Source organism: Oncorhynchus clarkii, chromosome 25, assembly GCF_045791955.1.
Source record: "Oncorhynchus clarkii lewisi isolate Uvic-CL-2024 chromosome 25, UVic_Ocla_1.0, whole genome shotgun sequence".
Lineage (NCBI taxonomy): Eukaryota > Metazoa > Chordata > Actinopteri > Salmoniformes > Salmonidae > Oncorhynchus > Oncorhynchus clarkii.
This window is the reverse complement of record NC_092171.1, coordinates 33,572,702-33,594,880: the sequence shown is the minus strand read 5'-3', so window position 1 is coordinate 33,594,880 and position 22,179 is coordinate 33,572,702. Positions and strand designations below refer to the sequence as shown.

Below are 22,179 nucleotides of genomic sequence, written 5' to 3'. Positions count from 1 at the left end.
TTGAAAAACAAATGATAGTCCCACCAAGCACAAACCAGATGGGATGGCGTATCGCTGCAGAATGCTATGGTAGCCATGCTGGTTAAGTGTGCCTTGAATTTTAAATAAATCACAGACAGTGTCACAGCAAAGCACCATCACACCTCCTCCATGCTTCACGGTGGGAACCACACATGCAGAGATAATCCGTTCACCTACGCTGAGTCTCACAAAGACACGGCGGATGGAACCAAAAATCTCACATTTGGACTTATCAGACCAAAGGACAGGTTTCCACCGGTCTAATGCCCATTGCTCGTGTTTCTTGGACCAAGCAAGTCTCTTTTTCTTATTGGTGTCCTTTAGTAGTGGTTTCTTTGCAGCAATTCGACCATGAAGGCCTGATTCACACAGTCTCCTTTTGAAAAGTTGATGTTGAGATGTCTGTTACTTGAACTCTGTGAAGCATTTATTTGAGCTGCATTCTGAGGTGCAGTTAACTCTAATGAACCTATCCTCTGCAGCAGAGGTAACTCTGGGTCTTTCTTTCCTGTGGCGGTCTTCATGAGAGCCAGTTTCATCATAGCACTTCATGGCCACTTGCTCAGCTGGGCCAGGGTTGCTTTAATTAGGTCTGGTAGAAATGTCTGACAGATCTCAACTCCATAAAAGGAGGAAATCGCCATCGCCCGATCTCGCTGCTTTCTCTTCCTTAACTCCGTCTAATCCAGAAGTTCTGTGCGTCCATGAATCCACACTACCACTTTATGGTTAAAGGAATTCCTGTCTGTCTCATCCATTCATCTGTCACCTGGCCTGTGACCACCTGTTCACCTTCACTGTCAGTCATCCTACCTGTCCAGCCACCCACACTGATTCCACTAATCTTTCAATGGTCCTTCGAGCCAGATAATGACTGAACCAAAGACAGGTGAAAAGGAAATGGAGGAGGAGAAGGAAGAATTATCTCCACTGGAAGGAAGAAGAGAGGAGAAAAGAGCAGCTGCGGGAAAGGTCTTGGAACAAATATAAGATCCAGGAGCTAAGCCTAAACCAACAAAGAAGGCTTCATCCTCAACCACCAGCAGCACCAGAACCAGGTGCTTGTCTGGTCCTTATCTTAAGGATTATGTGGTCGAGTTTCCCACATCAAAGGTCAAGCCCACCAGAGCTCAAAGTGCGATGGATTAATTGTACGTTTCAGCCATCAATCATCCCCTTCAAGCCAAGGACCAGAAACTGCTTTGGGACAGGAAAGTGATCTACAGGAAAAATCCATGGGGGAGATAATTCCCAACGCAACAGTCGACCAGCTTCCTGAGGCAGGCTCCGCTCATCCCTTAACTAATGGGAAATCGTTGAGGCACTGAAGACAGAATGAGAGTTTGACCAGTGGATACCCCTTTGGAAGTGGCCATGGCAGCCGCCATTCACTAGCCCTCAGCGATTCACAGACCGCTGTCCTACGAGAGGATGAAACTACTAGCGGTGGAGGAAAATGAGCACGGATGGTCTCATCCTTCCTGGAGAGGAACGAACAGGGAGTTGACCTGACCACCTCTCCACATGGACCTGACCTGTCTGCCTTTCTTTCCCAATCTGCTCTTCTGGTACAACATGGCACACAGTCCCTGAAGGCTTCGAGGTCAACAGCCAGCACGGGGGACAGGCCGCTCCGCCAACACCCTCTATACCAGTGACACAAGTTAGCATTCCTCCTTAATCTAGACAAAGCACCACTCCTTCGACTTTTCGCCAATTACCAACCACAGCAAACGTTCCCCTCGTCTAGGGCCTGGGCCAGCCCAGTCATCAACCATCAGGTGGGCTCTCACCCAATTCCGGCTGCCACCAATGAAGGGTCTGGGACAGGCCCAATGAGTTCACAGGGAGCTCATCAGCAGTCCCGAGTTTATCCTTCACGCAACCAGAAGAGGGAGCCAACATTATGAAACTGCTAATAGTCTCAGCCTATGGAATTCTCAGACCCAAACTGACATACTTTGAGAGGCGAAAGGAGAGTGAATTTGTCCTTTTGGAAATGGTATTGGAGAGCCTACTGGGTATTCACAGTCATCTGTCAGAATGCTACAAATACCAAGTACTGATGGATCACTTGCGGTTTCCCAGTGCATACTAGCTGGCCAAATCCTTTATGCACTCTGCAACACCATACACTGCCGCATGGTTGAAGGTGAAGGCGAGGGCAAAGAGCATCGCTCACCAGGCCACTCAGCCATAGCCTTCTGGGGGAGGAAGGAGTTTGAATGCCAGGAGGGACAGAAAAGGCCAAATCCCACTACCATGTACTTAAATAGTGAATCCAACCGGAACCAGGAATAAGACCTCTCTCAGGAGCAAGAACATCAAATTCCAGCCATACTATTGCAATAGTAAGGGGCATTTCCTTGGCTCATGCCCCAGGGTAAAAAAGCTCACTCAACCTCAATTGAAGGCCTGGATCACTTCAGGCGAGCGATGCTACAAGTGTGCCCGTAGCCATAAGGCAGAGACCTGCACATTGAGGAAACCCTGCAATCGCTGTAAGGAAATCCATCTCAGTGTTGCATGATGTAATTCCCCAAGCACAGAAGGAGCGGAGTATGCCATACCTCGACCAGCAGAACCTTTCTCCAAGGGTCATGTTGAAGGTGGTCAAGGTCACTCTGCAAAGTGAAGGGAGGAGCCATTCTTGATGATGGGTCTGAAAGAACAATCATTCTCCCGGCGGCCACCCGTCAGCCTAACCTGGAAGGGGCCCCCGAGATCCTTAATCTCAGAACGGTGCGACATGATGTTATCCAAGTGAAAGGCTCTGCTGTGACCTTCAGCGTTTCACCCTCAGGAAACAGCCTATAACATCACCAATGCCTTCACGGCAGATGGCCTGAATCTCGCAGAGCACTCCTACCTGGTAAGTGTTCTACAGAAACAATGTCCTCATCTCCGAGGATTGCCTCTTCCTAACCTGACCAGGGTTGCGCCACTCATCCTGATTGGGTCAGACCACACACACACATCTCGTCACCCCGACCAAGCCTAAACGAGCTGGACCAGAAGTTGGGCCCGTTGCTGTCCATACATCCTTAGGTTGGGCTGTGCAAGGTCCAGCCCATCTACTTCTCTCCACCCAAGCTGTACAGTCACAGCAAGTCCTCTTCACCAGAAGCAAACCAGCTCCATCCCCCTGTCCAGCCACTGACCTCATTCGGAATGTGGAGATGCTCTGGAAGATGGACACCTTCTCCAACCTGAAGCTACAGGAGGTCACCCACTCGAAACATGACTCCTATGCATTAGACCTGGAGAAGCACACCACCACCACTGAAATGGATGGCGTTCAGAGGTACGCGACCCCACTGCTACGGGTGCCCAACCATCCTCCTCTGGCAACCACAACACGGGCTGTACTCCCCCTACTGTGTGGAACGGAGCGACGCCTTGTGAAGAATCCTGAGCTTGTTGTATTTCGTAACCGAGCGATTCATGTGACGGCAGGCTATGTCACCAAAGTGACAGCGCACGAAGAGGGAAACTCACTCAGCGAATCCTGGTATCTCCCTCACCATGTTATCCATCAACACGGTGGAAAGTACAGACTTGTCTTCAACTTTTCATTCCAAGCTGCTGGTCAAAGCCTGAATGACTGTCTACTCCCCAGACCAACCTTCCAACCGTCTTTCCTTGCTCGGTGTCCTTCTCCGGTTCCAGCAGCACTCCACAGCCAACAGTGGAGACATCAAAGCCATGTTTCATCAGATTCGTCTGATGCCTTCCGACACTACACTGCTCCGGTTCATGTGGTGAGATATGGAACGAGACGCAGATGCCACAATCTATGAATGGCAAGTACTCCCATTTGGCACCACCCGCAGTCCTTGCTGTGCCATATACGCTCTGCAGAGACACGCAGGAGAGCACCCAGACAGTGACCCAGAAGTATGGGATTCAGTGGACAATGCCTTCTATGTGGATAACTGCTTACAGAGCGTCCCATCTATGGCTGAAGAAAAAGCACTCCTTGATAAAGTACGGAATCTCCTGTCCAAAGGGGGATTTGAGGTCCGACAGTGGGCTAGTAACAGAGCGGAGGTTATCCAGCACCTGCCAGGTCCAGTAGCAGTGAACTATGGCTTTCGCAGTCTGGTGCTAACCCAGAGGAGCCCACTCTAGGACTGAGATGGAGCTACATACCGGACACCCTGGGGTAGAAGCACCGCTCAGCCCTGAGTACCAAAACCCCCACTCTGCGCACCATCTATTGGACCCTGGCCAGTCAATATGAACCCCTTGGGTATATCCTGCCATATACAACCTGGGCCAAAGTTTTAGTCCAGGACCTGTGGCAGACCAGGAGGGACTGGGATGGACCAATTCAGTCGGCTGACCTAGTGGAACAATGGATCTGTTGGGAAAGAGTTATCAGAGCTCGCTGAAGCCCAAATGCCATGTACCACCCTGTGCTGACCAACTGGGATCATGCCTAGAACGGCATGTGTTCTGTGACACGTAGGAAACCGCCACATAAGCTCGCTCCAATCTAAGAATGGAGGATAAGGCAGGCCACACCCATGTTTCCTTTGTCATGGCCAGGTCCACCCAAGAAGCAGTTGTCAATGCCTAGACTGGAACTCAGCGCTGTCCTTTCCGGAGCCCAGTTGGCCTCTACCTTGCGAACCGAGCTCACCTTGCCAATTCAAAGGGTCATCTACTGGAGTGATTCGACCACTGTATTGAAAAGGCTCAAGTCGGAGTCCTGCAGGTATAAGGTGTTTGTCGGGACTCGCATTGCGGAAATCCAAGACCTAACAGAAGTCCAGGACTGGAGGTATGTTGACAGCGTAAACAATCCTGCTGATGACGTTACTCGTGGTAAAACCCTTGAGTGTAGGGGGCAGTACTTTGATGTTTAGATGAAAAATGTACCCAAATGAAACTGCCTATTTCTCAGGCCCAGAATCTAGAATATGCTAATAATTGTCAGATTAGTATAGAAAACACTCTAAAGTTTCCAAAACTGTTAAAATATTGTCTGTGAGTGTAACAGAACTGATATTGCAGGCGAAAACCTGAGGAAAATCCAACCAGGAAGTGCTGTTTTTCCTGAAAGCTCTCTGTTCCATTGCATGCCTTCTCTCCATTTAAAGGGATATCAACCAGATTCATTTTTCTATGGCTTCCACATGGTGTGAACAGTCTTTAGACATAGTTTCAGGCTTTTATTTTGATAAATGAGCGAGAAAGATAACATTGCGTCATTGGATGGCTGGGTGCCAGCAGCGTTTTGCATGCACCAACAGAGTGGAGCAGACATTTTCTCTCTCTCTCCTATTGAAGAAGCTACAGTCCGGTTGAAATGTTATTGATTATATATTTAAAAAAACAATTGGAAATTGACGTCTGCCCCGTCGTGACCGCTAGAGCCTGTGGATTTCTGAACATAACGCGCCAACCAAATGGAGGTATTTTGGATATAAAAATAAGGAAAAGGAACATTTATTGTGTATCTGGGAGTCTGGGAGTGCAAACATCCGAAGATCATCAAAGGTAAGTGATTCATTTTATTGCTTTTCTGACTTTCGTGACCAATCTACTTTGCTGCTAGCTGTTTGTAATGTTTTGTCTGCTGAGAGAGATGTCCTTACATAAACGCTTGGTATGCTTTCGCCGAAAAGCTTTTTGGAAATCTGACACACCAGGTGGATTAACAACAAGCTAAGCTGTGTTTTGCTATATTGCACTTGTGATTTCATGAAAATTAAATATTTTTAGTAATTTAATTTGAATTTGGCGCTCCAAGCAGAAGTCTTGGATCCCAATGCTATCCACCCAATTATACTTCAAATCAAATCAAATCAAATTTTATTTGTCACATACACATGGTTAGCAGATGTTAATGCGAGTGTAGCGAAATGCTTGTGCTTCTAGTTCCGACAATGCAGTAATAACCAACAAGTAATCTAACTAACAATTCCAAAACTACTGTCTTGTACACAGTGTGAGGGGATAAAGAATATGTACATAAGGATATATGAATGAGTGATGGTACAGAGCAGCATAGGCAGATACAGTAGATTGTATCGAGTACAGTATATACATATGAGATGAGTATGTAAACAAAGTGGCATAGTTAAAGTGGCTAGTGATACATGTATTACATAAGGATACAGTCGATGATATAGAGTACAGTATATACGTATGCCTATGAGATGAATAATGTAGGGTAAGTAACATTATATAAGGTAGCATTGTTTAAAGTGGCTAGTGATATATTTACATCATTTCCCATCAATCCCATTATTAAAGTGGCTGGAGTTGAGTCAGTGTCAGTGTGTTGGCAGCAGCCACTCAATGTTAGTGGTGGCTGTTTAACAGTCTGATAGCCTTGAGATAGAAGCTGTTTTTCAGTCTCTCGGTCCCAGCTTTGATGCACCTGTACTGACCTCACCTTCTGGATGATCGCGGGGTGAACAGGCAGTGGCTCGGGTGGTTGATGTCCTTGATGATCTTTATGGCCTTCCTGTGACATCGGGTGGTGTAGGTGTCCTGGAGGGCAGGTAGTTTGCCCCCGGTGATGCGTTGTGCAGACCTCACTACCCTCTGGAGAGCCTTACGGTTGATGGCGGAGCAGTTGCCGTACCAGGCGGTGATACAGCCCGCCAGGATGCTCTCGATTGTGCATCTGTAGAAGTTTGTGAGTGCTTTTGGTGACAAGCCGAATTTCTTCAGCCTCCTGAGGTTGAAGAGGCGCTGCTGCGCCTTCTTCACAATGCTGTCTGTGTGAGTGGACCAATTCAGTTTGTCTGTGATGTGTATGCCGAGGAACTTAAAACTTGCTACCCTCTCCACTACTGTTCCATCAATGTGGATAGGGGGGTGTTCCCTCTGCTGTTTCCTGAAGTCCACAATCATCTCCTTAGTTTTGTTGACGTTGAGTGTGAGGTTATTTTCCTACTTGACTCCAGACACCCTATTACCAGCCTCCTCATCAAGAGTTATGAGAGGCTTCAGGCTTCTCCACCCAGGGCCAGAGAGAGTATGGGGACATGAGGCGTAAGTACTGGTTACTTGGAGGATGAGGAGCCATTTGTAAGCACAAATACGCCTTCAGGGAATGTCAGAGATGGCAGGCCGGAGTCACTGTGCCTAAAATTGCAGATTTACCCCCCTGCTCGCTTGCGCCTCCTCAAACCACCTTTCTGGTCAACAGGAGTAGATTGCTTTGGCCCCTTGACAATCAAGCTAGGTCGTCGAGTGGAAAAGCGCTGGGGCATTCTATTCAAGTGTTTGACAACTAGATGTGTCCACCTGGACATACTGGAGAGTTTGGATACTAAAACCTTCCTCATGGCCCTATGACGGCTTATCTCCCGACGGAGGAAACCCTACGAGATCCTGGCTGACAGGGGCACAAACTTCAAGGCAAGAGAAGTTAGGTTGTAGGAAGCCTCCAGAATCAGCTGATGGACCAACAAATCTCATTCAAATTTAACCCTCCAGGAGCTCCTCATTTTGGAGCGAGAGATCAAATCTTTAAAGACAGCCTTAAAAGTCGTCCTGGAAAAATTACTTGTGTCATGCACAAAGTAGTTGTCCTAACCGACCTGCCAAAACGATAGTTTGTTAACAAGACATTTGTGGAGTGGTTGAAATTTTGCAAATAAATTCATAAAAAATCCTACAATGTGATTTTTTGCTGTCATAGTTTTTCAACTGTCATAGTTGAAGTGTACCTATGATGAAAATTACAGGCCTCTCTCATCTTTTTAAGTGGGAAAACTTGCACAATTGGTGGCTGACTAAATACTTTTTTTGCCCCACTGTATATGGGGCAGCAGCCTCTAATGTGCTAGAGGTGGCTATTTAATAGTCTGATGGCCTTGAGATAGAAGCTGTTTTTCAGTCTCTTCGTCCCAGCTTTGTTGCCCCTGTACTGACCTTGCTTTCTGGATGATAGCAGGGTGAACAGGCAGTGGCTCCGGTGGTTGTTGTCCTTGATTGTCTGTTTGTCCTTCCTGTGACATCGGAAGCTGTAGGTGTCCTGGATGGCAGGTAGTTTGCCCCCGGTGAAGCGTTGTGCAGACCACACCACCCTCTGGAGAGCCCTGCGGTTGTGGCCTATGCAGTTGCTGTCCTAGGTGTTGATACAGCCCGACAAGATGCTCTCAATTGTACATCTATAAAAGTTTGTGAGGGTTTTAGGTGCCAAGCCAAATTTCTTTAGCCTCCCGAGGTCTGTGTGGGTGGACCATTTCAGATTGTCACGTTGAGGAACTTGAAGCTTTCCACCTTCTCCACTGTGGTCCCGTCGATGTGGATAGGGGGGGTGCTCCCTCTGCTGTTTCCTGAAGTCCACAATCATCTTGTCTCTCTCTCTCTCTCTCTTCCTCATCCCTCTCCCTCCTTCCCTCTGCATCTTTCTCTCTCACCCTCCATCCAGCCATGTCAACCTCCCTCCCTCTATCCTCGCAGAGTTAAGGGTCAGGTACCAGTGTGTAACGTGCCTTTTAAATAATCAAATAATCTCGGTCCAATTATTCTGGTGCCACAATTGATATCACGAGGGCAGCATCGTGTTGTGGACCTTTGAGGCACTGTGTGTGTGTGTGTGTGTGTGTGTGTGTCCTGGTGTTGTGGACCGTTGAGGCACCTGTGTGTGTTGTGGAACGGACCATTGAGGCACCGTGTGTGTGTCCTGGTGTTGTGGACCATTTGAGGCTGTGTGTGTGTGTGTGTGTGTGTGTGTGTGTGTGTGTGTGTGTGTGTGTGTGTGTGTGTGTGTGTGTGTGTGTGTGTGTGTGTGTGTGTGTGTGTGTGTGTGTGTGTGTGTGTGTGTGTGTGTGTGTGTGTGTGTGTGTGTGTGTGTGTGTGTGTGTGTGTGTGTGTGTGTGTGTGTGCTGGACCGTTGAGGCACCTGTGTGTGTCGTGGACCATTGAGGCACCTGTGTGTGTCGTGGACCATTGAGGCACCAGAGGATGGCTGTGATAGATGACTCCATGACACCTCCCTCCCCGTGCCTAGACTGTAATGCTAGCTAAAGGCAAGGCTAGCTAAGTGGTTTCTAATGCCCAGACTTCAAGGATGTCCATGCAGGATGTACCAACACCTGACTACTACACACATACACAGTCTGGGGTTGTACACTAGGATCCATCCACTGTTCCAACACCTGACTACTACACACATACACAGTCTGGGGCTGTACACTAGGATCCATCCACTGTTCCAACACCTGACTACTACACACATACACAGTCTGGGGCTGTACGCTAGGATCCATCCACTGTACCAACACCTGACTACTACACACATACACAGTCTGGGGCTGTACGCTAGGATCCATCCACTGTTCCAACACCTGACTACTACACACATACACAGTCTGGGGCTGTACGCTAGGATCCATCCACTGTACCAACACCTGACTACTACACACATACACAGTCTGGGGCTGTACGCTAGGATCCATCCACTGTACCAACACCTGACTACTACACACATACACAGTCTGGGGCTGTACACTAGTACACCAGTTAAAGACACTCATAAACTTGGATGCACACACACAGATACGCACACACATACACACACACATAGAGAGAGACAAACACTACCCACACACGGTGTGGCCCTGCAAAAAGTAGCGGCAGGGTAGCCTAGTGGTTAGAGAGTTGGACTAGTGACCGGAAGGTTGCAAGTTCAAATCCCCGAGCTGACAAGGTACACATCTGTCGTTCTGCCCCTGAACAGGCCGTCATTGGAAATAAGAATTTGTTCTTAAGTTCTTAACTAACTTGCCTAGTTAAATAAAGATAAAAATAAACATTTAACTTAAAATACATTACACTTTACCATGAAATGCTTACTTACGAGCCCTTTCCCAAAAATGCAGTCAGAAAGTTAAAATGAATTGCATCAAAAAAACAATGCGTATGTAGTGTGTCTATGTGTGTGTGTGTTAGTGTCAGTGTAGTGTGAGTGAGTGACAGTGAGTGACCGTGTGTGGCGGTGCTATGATCAAGGGACAGGATGCTCTGAGTCGCTAATGACTGTTGGCAGGGATAGACAGAAATAGGATTGGAGGGAGGGAGAGAGGATGGGCTCTTGATACATCACCCTTTAAACCTGTTTCACTCACTAACAGGGTTCTGGTAAGGTCTCTCTCTCCCCCTCTCTGTCTCTCTCTCTCTCCTCCCCCCTCTCTCTCTCTCTCTCTCTCTCTCGCTAATGAGAGCAGATGAGAATAGATGGGGGATCAACCACGCTCACACTAATGACTTTTACGTCTCCTTCACATGAATGACTTGGAGCTAGATACCTGTTCTCCGCTCCGGACACTGATGGGTTAGAGTCCATCACAAGGGATGGAGATAAAGAGATGGATGAAGAGGGACAATTAAAGAGCAATGGGGAGATAGAACGGGTAGTTAATGTATCTGTACGTCTGCACACTTGAGAGACTTGTTCAAGTGTAGCTTTTAGCTGGCCTGACAGAGTAGTTAATGAGATGGAGGAGAGACAGAGGCCGGAGAGGGAGGGAGGCCCTCCGGGGGGAGGCCGGAGAGGGAGGGAGGGAGGCCGGAGAGGGAGGGAGGGAGGCCGGAGTGGGAGGGAGGGAGGGAGGGAGGCTGGAGAGGGAGGGAGGGATGGAGGCTGGAGAGGGAGGGAGGGAGGGAGGGAGGCTGGAGAGGGAGGGAGGCAAAGAGAGAGAGAGGGAGGGAGAGGAGGAGAGAGGGAGAGAGAGTGCATAGTAGATTTATTAATGTAGCTGTCCCAGAACAGAGCAGATCTGCACAGCTGGGACTCAGCAGCTGTAGACAGGGACAGCGGTTAACACACACACACTCACACACACACCGCTCAACCTTATGTAAATATAAAACACACCAATCTCTTTCTATCCCTCCCTCTTTCTCCCCCTCTTCCCATCTTCTGTCGTTACTTCTCTCCAGCTGTTCCGAATGGCCTCCTCCTTCTCTATCTCCTTAGGCCAGAATAATCTGGAGTTTTGGGAGTAACATTCCCCCAGTCAAATCAGGAGGGCATTTCGACAAGCATCACTGATGTTATAGACAAACTGATGAGATGATACCACCTTCTCTTTTAACACCACTTTACTACTGCTGAAAGGGTCATTCCAAGTGTGTGTGTGTGTGTTTTTATTTTATTTAAAAAGTATATATATTTCACCTTTATGTAAGCAGGTTAGCTAATTGAGAACAAGTTCTCATTTACAACTGTGACCTGGCCAAGATAAAGCAAAGCAGTGGGACAGAAACAACAACACAGAGTTACATGGAATAAACAAGCATACATTCAACACAATAGAAAAAAAAGAAAGTCTATATACAGTGTGTGCAAATGGCATGAGGAGGTATGGCAATTAATAGGCCATAGTAGCAAAGGAATTACAATTTAGCAGGTTAACACTGGAGTGATAGATGAGCAGATGATGGTGTGTAAGTAGTGATACTGGTGTGCAAAAGAGCAGCAAAGTAAATAAAAACAATATGGGGATGAGGTAGGTAGATTGCGTGGGCTATTTACAGATGGACTATGTACAGCTGCAGCGATCGGTTAGCTGCTCAGATAGCTGATGTTTAAAGTCTCCAGCTTCAGCGATTTTTGCAATTCCTTCCAGTCACTGGCAGCAGAGAACTGGAAAGAAAGGTTTTACTAGGGTAAGTTTGGCGACTTGAGTGAAGGAGGCTTTGTTGCAAAATAGAAAGCCGATTCTAGATTTGATTTTGAATTGGAGATGTTTGATATGAGTCTGGAAGGAGAGTTTACAGTCTAGCCAGACACCTACAGTGGGGCAAAAAAGTATTGTCAGCCACCAATTGTGCAAGTTCTCCCACTTAATAAGATGAGAGAGGCCTGTAATTTTCATCATAGGTACACTTCAACACTTCAACTATGACAGACAAAATGAGAAAAAAAAATCCAGAAAACCACATTGTAGGATTTTTTATGAATTTATTTGCAAAATATGGTGGAAAATAAGTATTTGTAGTTGTCCACGTATTCTAGGTCAGAACCATCCAGAGTAGTGTTGCTGGTCAAGCAAGCGGGTGCGGGCAGCGAACGGTTGAAAAGCATGCATTTGGTTTTGCTAGCGTTTAAAAGCAGTTGGAGGCCACGGAAGGAGTGTTGTATGGCATTGAAGCTCATTTGGAGGTGCACCCATGACCAGCTCGGAAACCGGATTGTACAACGGCGAAGGTACGGTGGGTTTCGAAATGGTCGGTGATCTGTTTATTAACTTGGCTTTCAAAGACTTTAGAAAGGCAGTGCAGGATGGCTATAGGTCTGTAACAGTTTGGGTCTAGAGTGTCACCCCTTTTGAAGAGGGGGATGACCGCGGCAGCTTTCCAATCTTTAGGGATCTCGGACTAAATTAATAGAAGTTGCAACAATGGCGGCAGATCATTTTAGAAAGAGAGGGTCCAGATTGTCTAGCCCAGCTGATTTGTACGGGTCCAGGTTTTGCAGCTCTTTCAGAACATTTGTGATCTGGATTTGGGTGAAGGAGAATCTGGGGAGGCTCGGGCAAGTAGCTGCGAGGGGTGCGGAGCTGTTGGCCGGGGTTGGGGTAGCCAGGAGGAAAGCATGGCCAGACGTAGAGAAATGCTTATTGAAATTTTCGATTATCATTGAGTTATCGGTGGTGACCGTGTCACCTTGCCTCAGTGCAGTGGGCAGCTGGGAGGAGGTGCTCTTGTTCTCCATGGACTTTAGTGTCCCAAAGCTTTTTGGAGTTAGAGCTACAGGATGTAAATTTCTGTTTGAAAAAGCTAGCCTTTGTTTTCCTGACTGACTGTGTGTATTGGTTCCTGACTTCCCTGAACAGTTGCATATCGCAGTGACTATTCGATGCTATTGCAGTCTGTCATAGGATGTTTTTGTGCTGGTCAAGGGCAGTCAGGTCTGGAGTGAACCAAGGGCTATATCTGTTCTTAGTTCTACATTTTTTGAAAGGGGCATGCTTATTTAAGATGGTGAGGAAATTACTTTTAAAGAATGACCAGGCACCCTCAACTGACGGGATGAGGTCAATATCCTTCCAGGATACCTGGGCCAGGTCGATTAGATAGGCCTGCTCGCAGAAGTGTTTTAGGGAGCATTTGACAGTGATGAGGGGTGGTCGTTTGACCGCGGACCCATCGCGGATGCAAGTAATGAGGCAGTAATCGCTGAGATCATGATTGAAAACAGCAGAGGTGTATTTGGAGGGCAAGTTGGTCAGGATAATATCTATGAGGGTGTCCATGTTTACGGATTTAGGGTTGTACCTGGTGGGTTCCTTGATAATTTGAGTGAGATTGAGGGCATCTATCTTAGATTGTAGGACTGCTGGGATGTTAAGCATATCCCAGTTTAGGTCACCTAACAGAACGAACTCTGAAGATAGATGGGGGGCAATCAATTCACATATGGTGTCCAGGGCACAGCTGGGAGCTGAGGGGGGTCTATAACAGGCGGCAACAGTGAGACTTATTTCTGGAGAGATTCATTTTTAAAAGCTCAAACTGTTTGGGCATAGACCTGGAAACTGTGACAGAACTTTGCAAGCTATCTCTGCGGTAGATTGCAACCCCTCCCCCTTTGGCAGTTCTATGTTGATGGAAAATGTTGTAGTTGGGTATGAAAATCTCAGAATTTTTGGTGGGCTTCCTAAGCCAGGATTCAGACACGGCAAGGACATCGGGGTTGGTGGAGTTACGTGTGCGGGTCAGTTGTGGTGGTACGGCGTGGCACCGTGTCGACGAAGGGACGACGAAGGGACCTGGCCAAATAGCAAAAGAGGTATTGTAGTTGTGGGAATTTCGTTTGCTAGCCGGGAGAAGCGCGTGGCTCAGGGTTAGCTTCGAGGCTGGGTCACTCAGTTGACCGTTGCCCCACGCGTTGTCGTGGAGAAAAACAGTCCGAGGCTGGCAGGTATTATCCAGGCTAAATAAACGGCTGGTGCGTGAGCAGAGGGTAAAGTCCGCTAGCAGTGGCTAACAATGACTAAATGGCTAGTAACTTAGCTAATTATCTGGCTACCTTCTGATGAAAGTTTTGGCTATAGGGTCTAAAACAATAGCGGATCCGTGTCACATTGAGTGAGGCGGGTTACCGGAAGGTATGTTTAATTTAAAATGGAAAAAGAGATTGAATAATACATTTTAATATATACAAAAAGTAAACGAGAGGACAACAAACCACGTCTGCATCTTGGAATTTCACCCTTTTGTGTGTGTCTACTTTCCCTAGAAGCTCCTGAGTCGCTTGCGTACCTCACCCCAACACATAACACACAATCCACACACACAACACAAGTAGTTTCTCTGACAACTGGATTAAGGAAATCCTGATTAGTTTTGTTGAACAAATTCTCATTTTCGAATGTCTCAATTTAGCATGCTGTGACCCACTTTGGATGGATTTCCTTTTGACAGTGGACTGAATTCCCTCTAGAATGAGGTTTTGATGGTTGTATGTTCAATGTGTTCAATATTTCCGTGTATTGTGGTTTTCACAATTTTATCATTTAAAGAGCTGAGAAAAATGATATTTTTGTCTGACTATAGTTCTGAGGAGAAGACTTCATACTGGGCTTTACTGTGTCGTTCTTGCCCTGTTGTGGTAAATACGTCTTCCACTGGTAGGCGCCAGTGGACATGATTTGACTTGAACTAACAGTCTCGTGGCATTTTCTCAGTGAATCACTATCACTCTCTAAAAATAGCTAATACTGACTACTTATCGCTTTTGTCTTTAATGTCTGTTTTGAAGAGTCCATTTTCTTTGACCTGCACATACAGATGGCTCATAACTTAGAGTACAGTTCAGGATAACCCTTTTTTCTTCCTCTCAGTTTTACCACTTCTCCTTTTACTCCCACTCCTACTTACTGTCTCCATATTTCTCCACTCCCCGTTTTGTTTGCCTCTTCCCTCCCTCTCTCTTTCCGTCTCTAGTGAGTTTGTTGAGACTGAATATGAACTAACTATGATCTTGTTGTTGTTTTCTGTTTCTCATCCACAGGCTTGGAGGCGTCATATCTTCCTACAAAATAGTCCCAGATGAGATTGATGAGATTAAGGTAAATATCTCTCTCCCTCCTCTATTGCTCTCTCTCTCTCTCTCTCCCTTCTTCGCTCCCTCTTACTCCCTCCCTCCCTCTCTCTCTCTCTCTCTCTCTCTCTCGCTCTCTCTCTCTTCCTCTTCATCTCTCCATCTTGCGTTCTCTCTCTCTCCTGATCTCTCTCTGTCTTCCTCTCTCCCTCTTTGTCCCTCCAACTTCTCTGCCCATCCCTCCCCTCTCTCTCTCTCTGTCTCTCTGTCTCTCTCTCTCTCTGTCTCTCTCTCTCTCTCTCTGTCTCTCTGTCTCTCTGTCTCTCTGTCTCTCTCTCTCTCTCTCTCTCTCGCTGTCTCTCTCTCTCTCTCTCTCTCTCTCTCTCTCGCTGTCTCTACTCTAACTGCATGCTGCCCCCTAGAGCCCACCGCAGGCTATAGTTCAAAGGTGACAGTATTTTGGATTCTCACATGTATTCTTTCACAAGGCCTACATTGAAGAGTTGTTATTGTTAGACCCTTCTGTCTTGGAAACAGTTGTCCCACACAGTGGGTGAATTTTAATGGTCTTTCTTTGATTTCTTGCGTCCTCTCTCCTTGCCTCCTTTTCCAGGCACATTAGAGGACAAGATCCAAGGTTTGTCCCCTCTGATCTTCTCCTCCAATGCAATTTGAGAAAGGGGAGGTGAAAAGGGAGGATGCTAGGAATCAAGGAAAGACAATTGAGATTCACCCAGCGCTTTAGTATTCTATCCTGAACCTGTGTCTGTTGTTGTCTATATGATTGACACTGCTCCCAGCCAATGGAGTGGTCACCTCTGTGATTTACACTGCTGCCAGCCAATGGTGTGTCTCTCTGCACTCTGTCCTCAGGAGACATTGGTGGACTGGTGTGATGAGAAGGAGCTGAACCTGATTCTGACCACCGGAGGAACAGGGTTCGCCCCCCGTGATGTCACGCCCGAGGTACATGGGGACCCCAAAGTTTGTGTTTGTGTCCATGTGAGTGGATGACTGTTGACCCTAGATCTAGTGTAAGCTGGTAGCTATGCGTGCACATGTGTGTGTTGGTTGGCACCTGCATGGTCAATGTGCATGTTTATGTGAGAGTTGTGTTTGTCAAACCATAGATTATCTTGTGTTTTGTCAGGTTTTTCACAGTACGGATAAATACATGTTTTTGTTCCACTATGTTATTTTCCATATGATGTATTTTGCATACGTTGTCAATGTGTGTGTCATATTTTAGGGTTGAGAGAGTGTTTTATCTTATGTTTGACTCTGTGTATGTGTATGAGTGCATGTTCATTTGCTTGTGTGTGTGCATGTGATGGGGAGAAAGCGCTTGTGACTCCCTGGAGATTACTGCTGGCTGTGGACGTTGACTCCCCCCACTCTCTCTCTCTCTCTCTCTCTCTTCCTCTTCTCTCTCTCTCTCCCCTCCCTCTCTCATTCTTCCCTCTCTCTCTCTCCCCCTCCCTCTCTCATTATTCCCTCTCTCTCTCTCCCCCTTCCCCCTCTCTTTGATATGTCCTTATCTTTTTCTTCTTTTTTAATAATGTGCATGTTTGAATTGTCATTCATCTCAAGGGCACACAACGTCACTTCTCTTAAACCTTGTGATGTTCATGTTTTTGTTATTCACCCAATGCAGATCTGATGGACCCACAACATAATTGGGGTTTTAAAACAATACAGCCATAACAATTTACACAAATACTTATTACGTAATACTTAGATGTTGATACCAATTACAAGCATTATAGACAGCATATATGGTTAATATTTGCCATTTACCTGCTAGATCACATTTATCGATAAAGCAGCTATTTGTTGTTTTGACATGGGTGGAATAAATCATGTTTATCTTGAACAAATATAAATGAAACAAGGTTTTCATCTCTATTCATGTTTATTGCTTTGAACTGAACAAATTGGAAGGACACATTTTACATACAGTATTTTATGGAAATGATAAATGAGCCCCATCGAACACAAATTAAGACCGGTCTACACACCAAGAGGGACAGAGTTCTACTGTGTGTGGTGCAAATGTATTTCTTGCACTTGATGTATGTGTTCTGTGTCTTCCTGTCCTTTTTGGGTCCACACACATCGCATCACTTCCTCTTGTTGCTCCCGGCTGCAATCTATAATAATGGAAACATTTAGTTCAGGAATTTTACTAACATCTCACTCACTCGCATATACAGTGCCTTGCAAAATGAATTCATTCCCCTTGGCAGTTTTCCTATTTTGTTGCATTACAACCTGTAATTTAAATGGATTTTTATTTGGACTTCATGTAACGGACATAAACAAAATAGTCCAAATTGGTGAAGTAAAATGTAAAAAATGACATATTTCTAAAAAATAAAAAACATAGAAGTGGTGGGTGCGTGTGTTCACCCCCTAAATAAGATCTGGTGCAACCAATTACCTTCAGACGTCACATGATTAGTTAAAGTACATCTGTGTGCAGTCTAAGTGTTACATCATCTGTCACATGATCTCAGTGTATATGCACCTGTTCTGCAACACCACTAAGCAGGGGGGTACCACCAAGCAAGCTGCACCATGAAGACCAAAGAGCTCTCCAAACAGGTCAGGGACAAAGTTGTGGAGACGTACAGATCAGGGTTGGGTGATAAAAAATATCAGAAACTTTGAACATCCCACCAAGCACCGTTAAATCCATTATTAAAAAATGTAAAGAATATGGCACCACAACAAACCTGCCAAGAGTGGACCACCCACCAAACTCACAGAGCAGGCAAGGAGGGCATTAATCAGAGAGGCAACAAAGAGACCAAAGATAACCCTGAAGGAGCTGCAAAGCTCCACAGCGGAGATTGGAGTATCTGTCCGTAGGACCACTTTAAGCCATACACTCCACAGAGCTGGGCTTTATGGAAGAGTGGCCAGAAAAAAATAAGCAAACATGTTTGGTATTCACCAAAAGGCATGTGGGAGACTCCCCAAACATATGGAAGAAGGTACTCTGGTCAGATGAGACTAAAATTGAGCTTTTTGCCATCAAGGAAAACGCTATGTCTGGCACAAACCCAACACCTCTCATCACCCCGAGAACACCATCTCACAGTGAAGCATGGTGGTGGCAGCATCATGCTGTGGGTATGTTTTTCATCGGCAGGGACTGGGAAACTGAATTGAAGGAATGATGGATGGCGCTAAATACAGGGAAATTCTTGAGGGAAACCTGTTTCAGTCTTCCAGAGATTTGAGACTGGGACGGAGGTTCACCTTCCAGCAGGACAATGACCCTAAGCATACTGCTAAAGCAACACTCGAGTGGTTTAAGGGGAATCATTTAAATGTCTTGGAATGGCCTAGTCAAAGCCCAGACCTCAATCCAATTGAGAATCTGTGGTATGACCTAAAGATGGATGTGTTCCCCTGGTTAACAGCAAACTTACAGGAGCAGTTTTGCCTTGAAGAATGGGCAAAAATCCCAGTGGCTAGATGTGCCAATATTATAGAGACATACCCCAAGAGACATACGCCAAGAAGCTCTAATTGCGGCAAAACGTTTTGACCTTGGGGGGGTGAATAGTTATGCATGCTCAATATTTCTTGTTTGTTTCACAATACAAAATGTTTTGCATCTTCAAAGTCGTAGGCATGTTGTGTAAATCAAATGATACAAACCCCCCAAAAATCTATTTTAAATCCAGTTTGTAAGGCAACAAAATAGGAAAAATGCCAAGGGGAGTGAATACTTTCGCAAGCCACTGTATAGTTACAGCAGGCCATGGTAGGAGAGTCAGACAAACACACATGCAACAACATCACTCACACTGTAATCTCAGCCCTGGCCTTAGACCTTGTTTCCATTTAGGCTGTAATCTCAGCCCTGGCCTTAGACCTTGTTGCCAGTTAGGCTGTAATCTCAGCCCTGGCCTTAGACCTTGTTGCCAGTTAGGCTGTAATCTCAGCCCTGGCCTTAGACCTTGTTGCCAGTTACGCTGTAATCTCAGCCCTGGCCTTAGACCTTGTTGCCAGTTACGCTGTAATCTCAGCCCTGGCCTTAGACCTTGTTGCCAGTTACGCTGTAATCTCAGCCCTGGCCTTAGACCTTGTTGCCAGTTACGCTGTAATCTCAGCCCTGGCCTTAGACCTTGTTGCCAGTTAGGCTGTAATCTCAGCCCTGGCCTTAGACCTTGTTGCCAGTTACGCTGTAATCTCAGCCCTGGCCTTAGACCTTGTTGCCAGTTAGGCTGTAATCTCAGCCCTGGCCTTAGACCTTGTTGCCAGTTAGGCTGTAATCTCAGCCCTGGCCTTAGACCTTGTTGCCAGTTACGCTGTAATCTCAGCCCTGGCCTTAGACCTTGTTGCCAGTTACGCTGTAATCTCAGCCCTGGCCTTAGACCTTGTTGCCCATCCCTGACCCTGCTGAAGGTGAATGTAATATTTGTTCAGTACTGTAACCAGTGTTCCCTTTCACTCTGTCCCTTCCTACTTCCCGATGCTGCAGGCCACCAAAGAGGTGATAGAGCGCGAGGCTCCAGGGATGGCCCTGGCTATGCTGATGGGCTCCCTTCAGGTCACACCTCTGGGCATGCTCTCCAGGCCTGTCTGTGGAATCAGAGGCAAAACCCTCATCATCAACCTACCTGGCAGCAAGAAGGGCTCACAGGTAAAATCTGGTGTGTGTGTGTGTACTCTCATTGACCTCTGACCCCTAACTCTCTTCCTACAGGAGTGTTTCCAGTTCATTCTTCCAGCTCTGCCCCACGCCATTGACCTGCTGAGGGATGCGGTTGTGAAGGTGAAGGATGTCCATGAGGCTCTGGAGGACCTGCCCTCACCCCCACCGCCCCTCTCCCCACCCCTCACCCTCAACAGCATTGCCTGCACCCAGACAGAGGACAAGGTGACACTCTTTGGCTCTCCTCCATTGCGTTTGTATTTATTTTTTGAAGAAACAGAGGGTGATATACACATCCCACACCGCATGATAATGAGGGCCTTACATGATAATGAGATATTCCTACATGATGATGAGTGGACCCTACAGGATAATGAGATGTTCCTACATGATAATGCTCTCATTCATGATAATGAGAGGACACCCATACATGATAATGAGAGGATGTCCCTACATGATAATGACAGGACCCTGCATGATAATTTAGGGCCCTACATGGTAATGAGAGGAGGTCCTACATGATATTAACAGGAGGTCCTACATTATATATTGAGAGGTCCCTACTGATAATGAAATGTCCCTACTCTTAATGAGAGGAGGTTCCTAAATGAAATTCAGAGGAGGCCCCTACAAGACAATGAGAGGAGGCCCCTACAAGACAATGAGAGGAGGCCCCTACAAGACAATGAGAGGAGGCCCCTACAAGACAATGAGAGGAGGCCCCTATAAGACAATGAGAGGAGGCCCCTATAAAGACAATGAGAGGAGGCCCCTACAAGACAATGAGGAGGCCCCTACAAGACAATGAGAGGAGGCCCCTACAAGACAGTGAGAGGAGGTCCCTACAAGATAGTGAGATGAGGTCCCTACAAGATAGTGAGAGGAGGTCCCTACAAGATAGTGAGAGGAGGTCCCTACAAGATAGTGAGAGGAGGTCCCTACAAGATAGTGAGAGGAGGTCCCTACAAGATAGTGAGAGGAGGTCCCTACATGCTGATGAGAGGAGGTCCCGACATGCTGATGAGAGGAGGTCCCGACATGCTAATGAGAGGAGGTCCCTTCATGCTAATGAGAGGAGGTCCCTTCATGCTAATGAGAGGAGATCCCTACATGCTAATGAGAGGAGGTCCCTACATGCTAATGAGAGGAGGTCCCTACATGCTAATGAGAGGAGGTCCCTACATGAAGTAAAACTGCTTCACAATGCTTATTTCCTGCACCATAATCACATAATTTCCACTCCCAGAAGTCTCTCCGTTTGTAGCAGTACTTAACTTTTATCTGAATTAATAGCTGTAGATGCTTTTACAGTGGTTATTTTATCCATATGTTATGACATACAGCATCGTGAGTTGTGGTGTTTTCTTAATAAAGTCTATTATTATTATAAGGGTGTGCAGTGTGAGGATGATGATGATGATGATGATGAGGATGATGAGAAGATGAAGGACAGATGCTTGGTGTCCACCGAGGACCACCACGCCCACCACCACCACACCCACTCCCACTCCCACGGACACAACTCGCACATCACCGCCGCCGCCATCGCTGCCAAGGTAAACACACAATGGCCTGTTGCTGTTTCTCATGTTAGAATTCTCAAGTGAACTTCAACATGGATATTTCAGCCCAGAAGTTCTTTATAAAATGAATTATGATCATTTGACCCAGAGAAAAGAAGAGAGATCTAGCAGAAATAGAGGGATAGAGGAAGAGGAAAAGAGGAAGATGAATGGGTGGAGAGGAAAATGGAGAGTGAGGGATAAGAGAGGAAGAATGGAGCTAGGTCTCAGAATACATGTATTGTGTTTGCTGCATTAGAAACCGATCTCCCTGTTCACTGCATTACCGCACGTGTGCTAAGCCTTCATTTTGATACATCAGTACGTCAGTGTGTGTGTTTACCTGTTGTGTGTGTGTGTGTGTGTGTGTGTGTGTGTGTATATGCCTGTGTGTGTGTGTGTGTATGCCTGTGTGTGTATGCCTGTGTGTGTATGCCTGTGTGTGTATGCCTGTGTGTATATATGCCTGTGTGTATATATGCCTGTGTGTGTATGCCTGTGTGTATATGCCTGTGTGTGTATGCCTGTGTGTATATGCGTGTGTGTGTATGCCTGTGTGTATATGCGTGTGTGTATATGCGTGTGTGTTTATGCCTGTGTGTATATGCGTGTGTGCGTGCCTATTATGTGTGTATTCATGTTTCATCCTGTGTTGACCATCCATCACCAGAAGGGGAAGCCCCAGCACCATAACCATGCTGTTGTCATGGCTAAAGGTAGCCACTATCTACCTGGTCTGGTATCTAACCTCCCCCCTGCCCCACCTCATTACACCTGCTCCTGCTCTGGAGACCAGCCGGTAACGGTAAGACCCCTCAAATCTGCCCACCCACCCACCCTCATGTCACACGTCGCTCCTACATCACATACCACTGTACTCTGCACCCCACCCATCCCATAATTCCTCC

At 46.6% G+C, this 22,179-nt stretch overlaps 1 protein-coding gene across 14 annotated transcripts in view; it reads left to right on the top strand.

The window, feature by feature from the left end:
• LOC139383688 (gephyrin a) overlaps positions 1-22,179 on the top strand; it is a 124,076-nt gene that overhangs the window by 34,257 nt on the left and 67,640 nt on the right. For 7 of the 14 annotated variants that reach the window (XM_071128241.1, XM_071128237.1, XM_071128233.1 and 4 more), the window contains exons 3-8: positions 15,011-15,068; positions 15,914-16,042; positions 19,536-19,697; positions 19,761-19,934; positions 21,101-21,265; positions 21,942-22,076. In XM_071128241.1, the coding sequence (XP_070984342.1) occupies positions 15,011-15,068; positions 15,914-16,042; positions 19,536-19,697; positions 19,761-19,934; positions 21,101-21,265; positions 21,942-22,076 (823 nt within the window). The remainder of the gene's footprint in view (positions 1-15,010; positions 15,069-15,913; positions 16,043-19,535; positions 19,698-19,760; positions 19,935-21,100; positions 21,266-21,941; positions 22,077-22,179) is intronic. The other 7 variants (XM_071128240.1, XM_071128242.1, XM_071128235.1 and 4 more) reach the window with 3 other exon arrangements.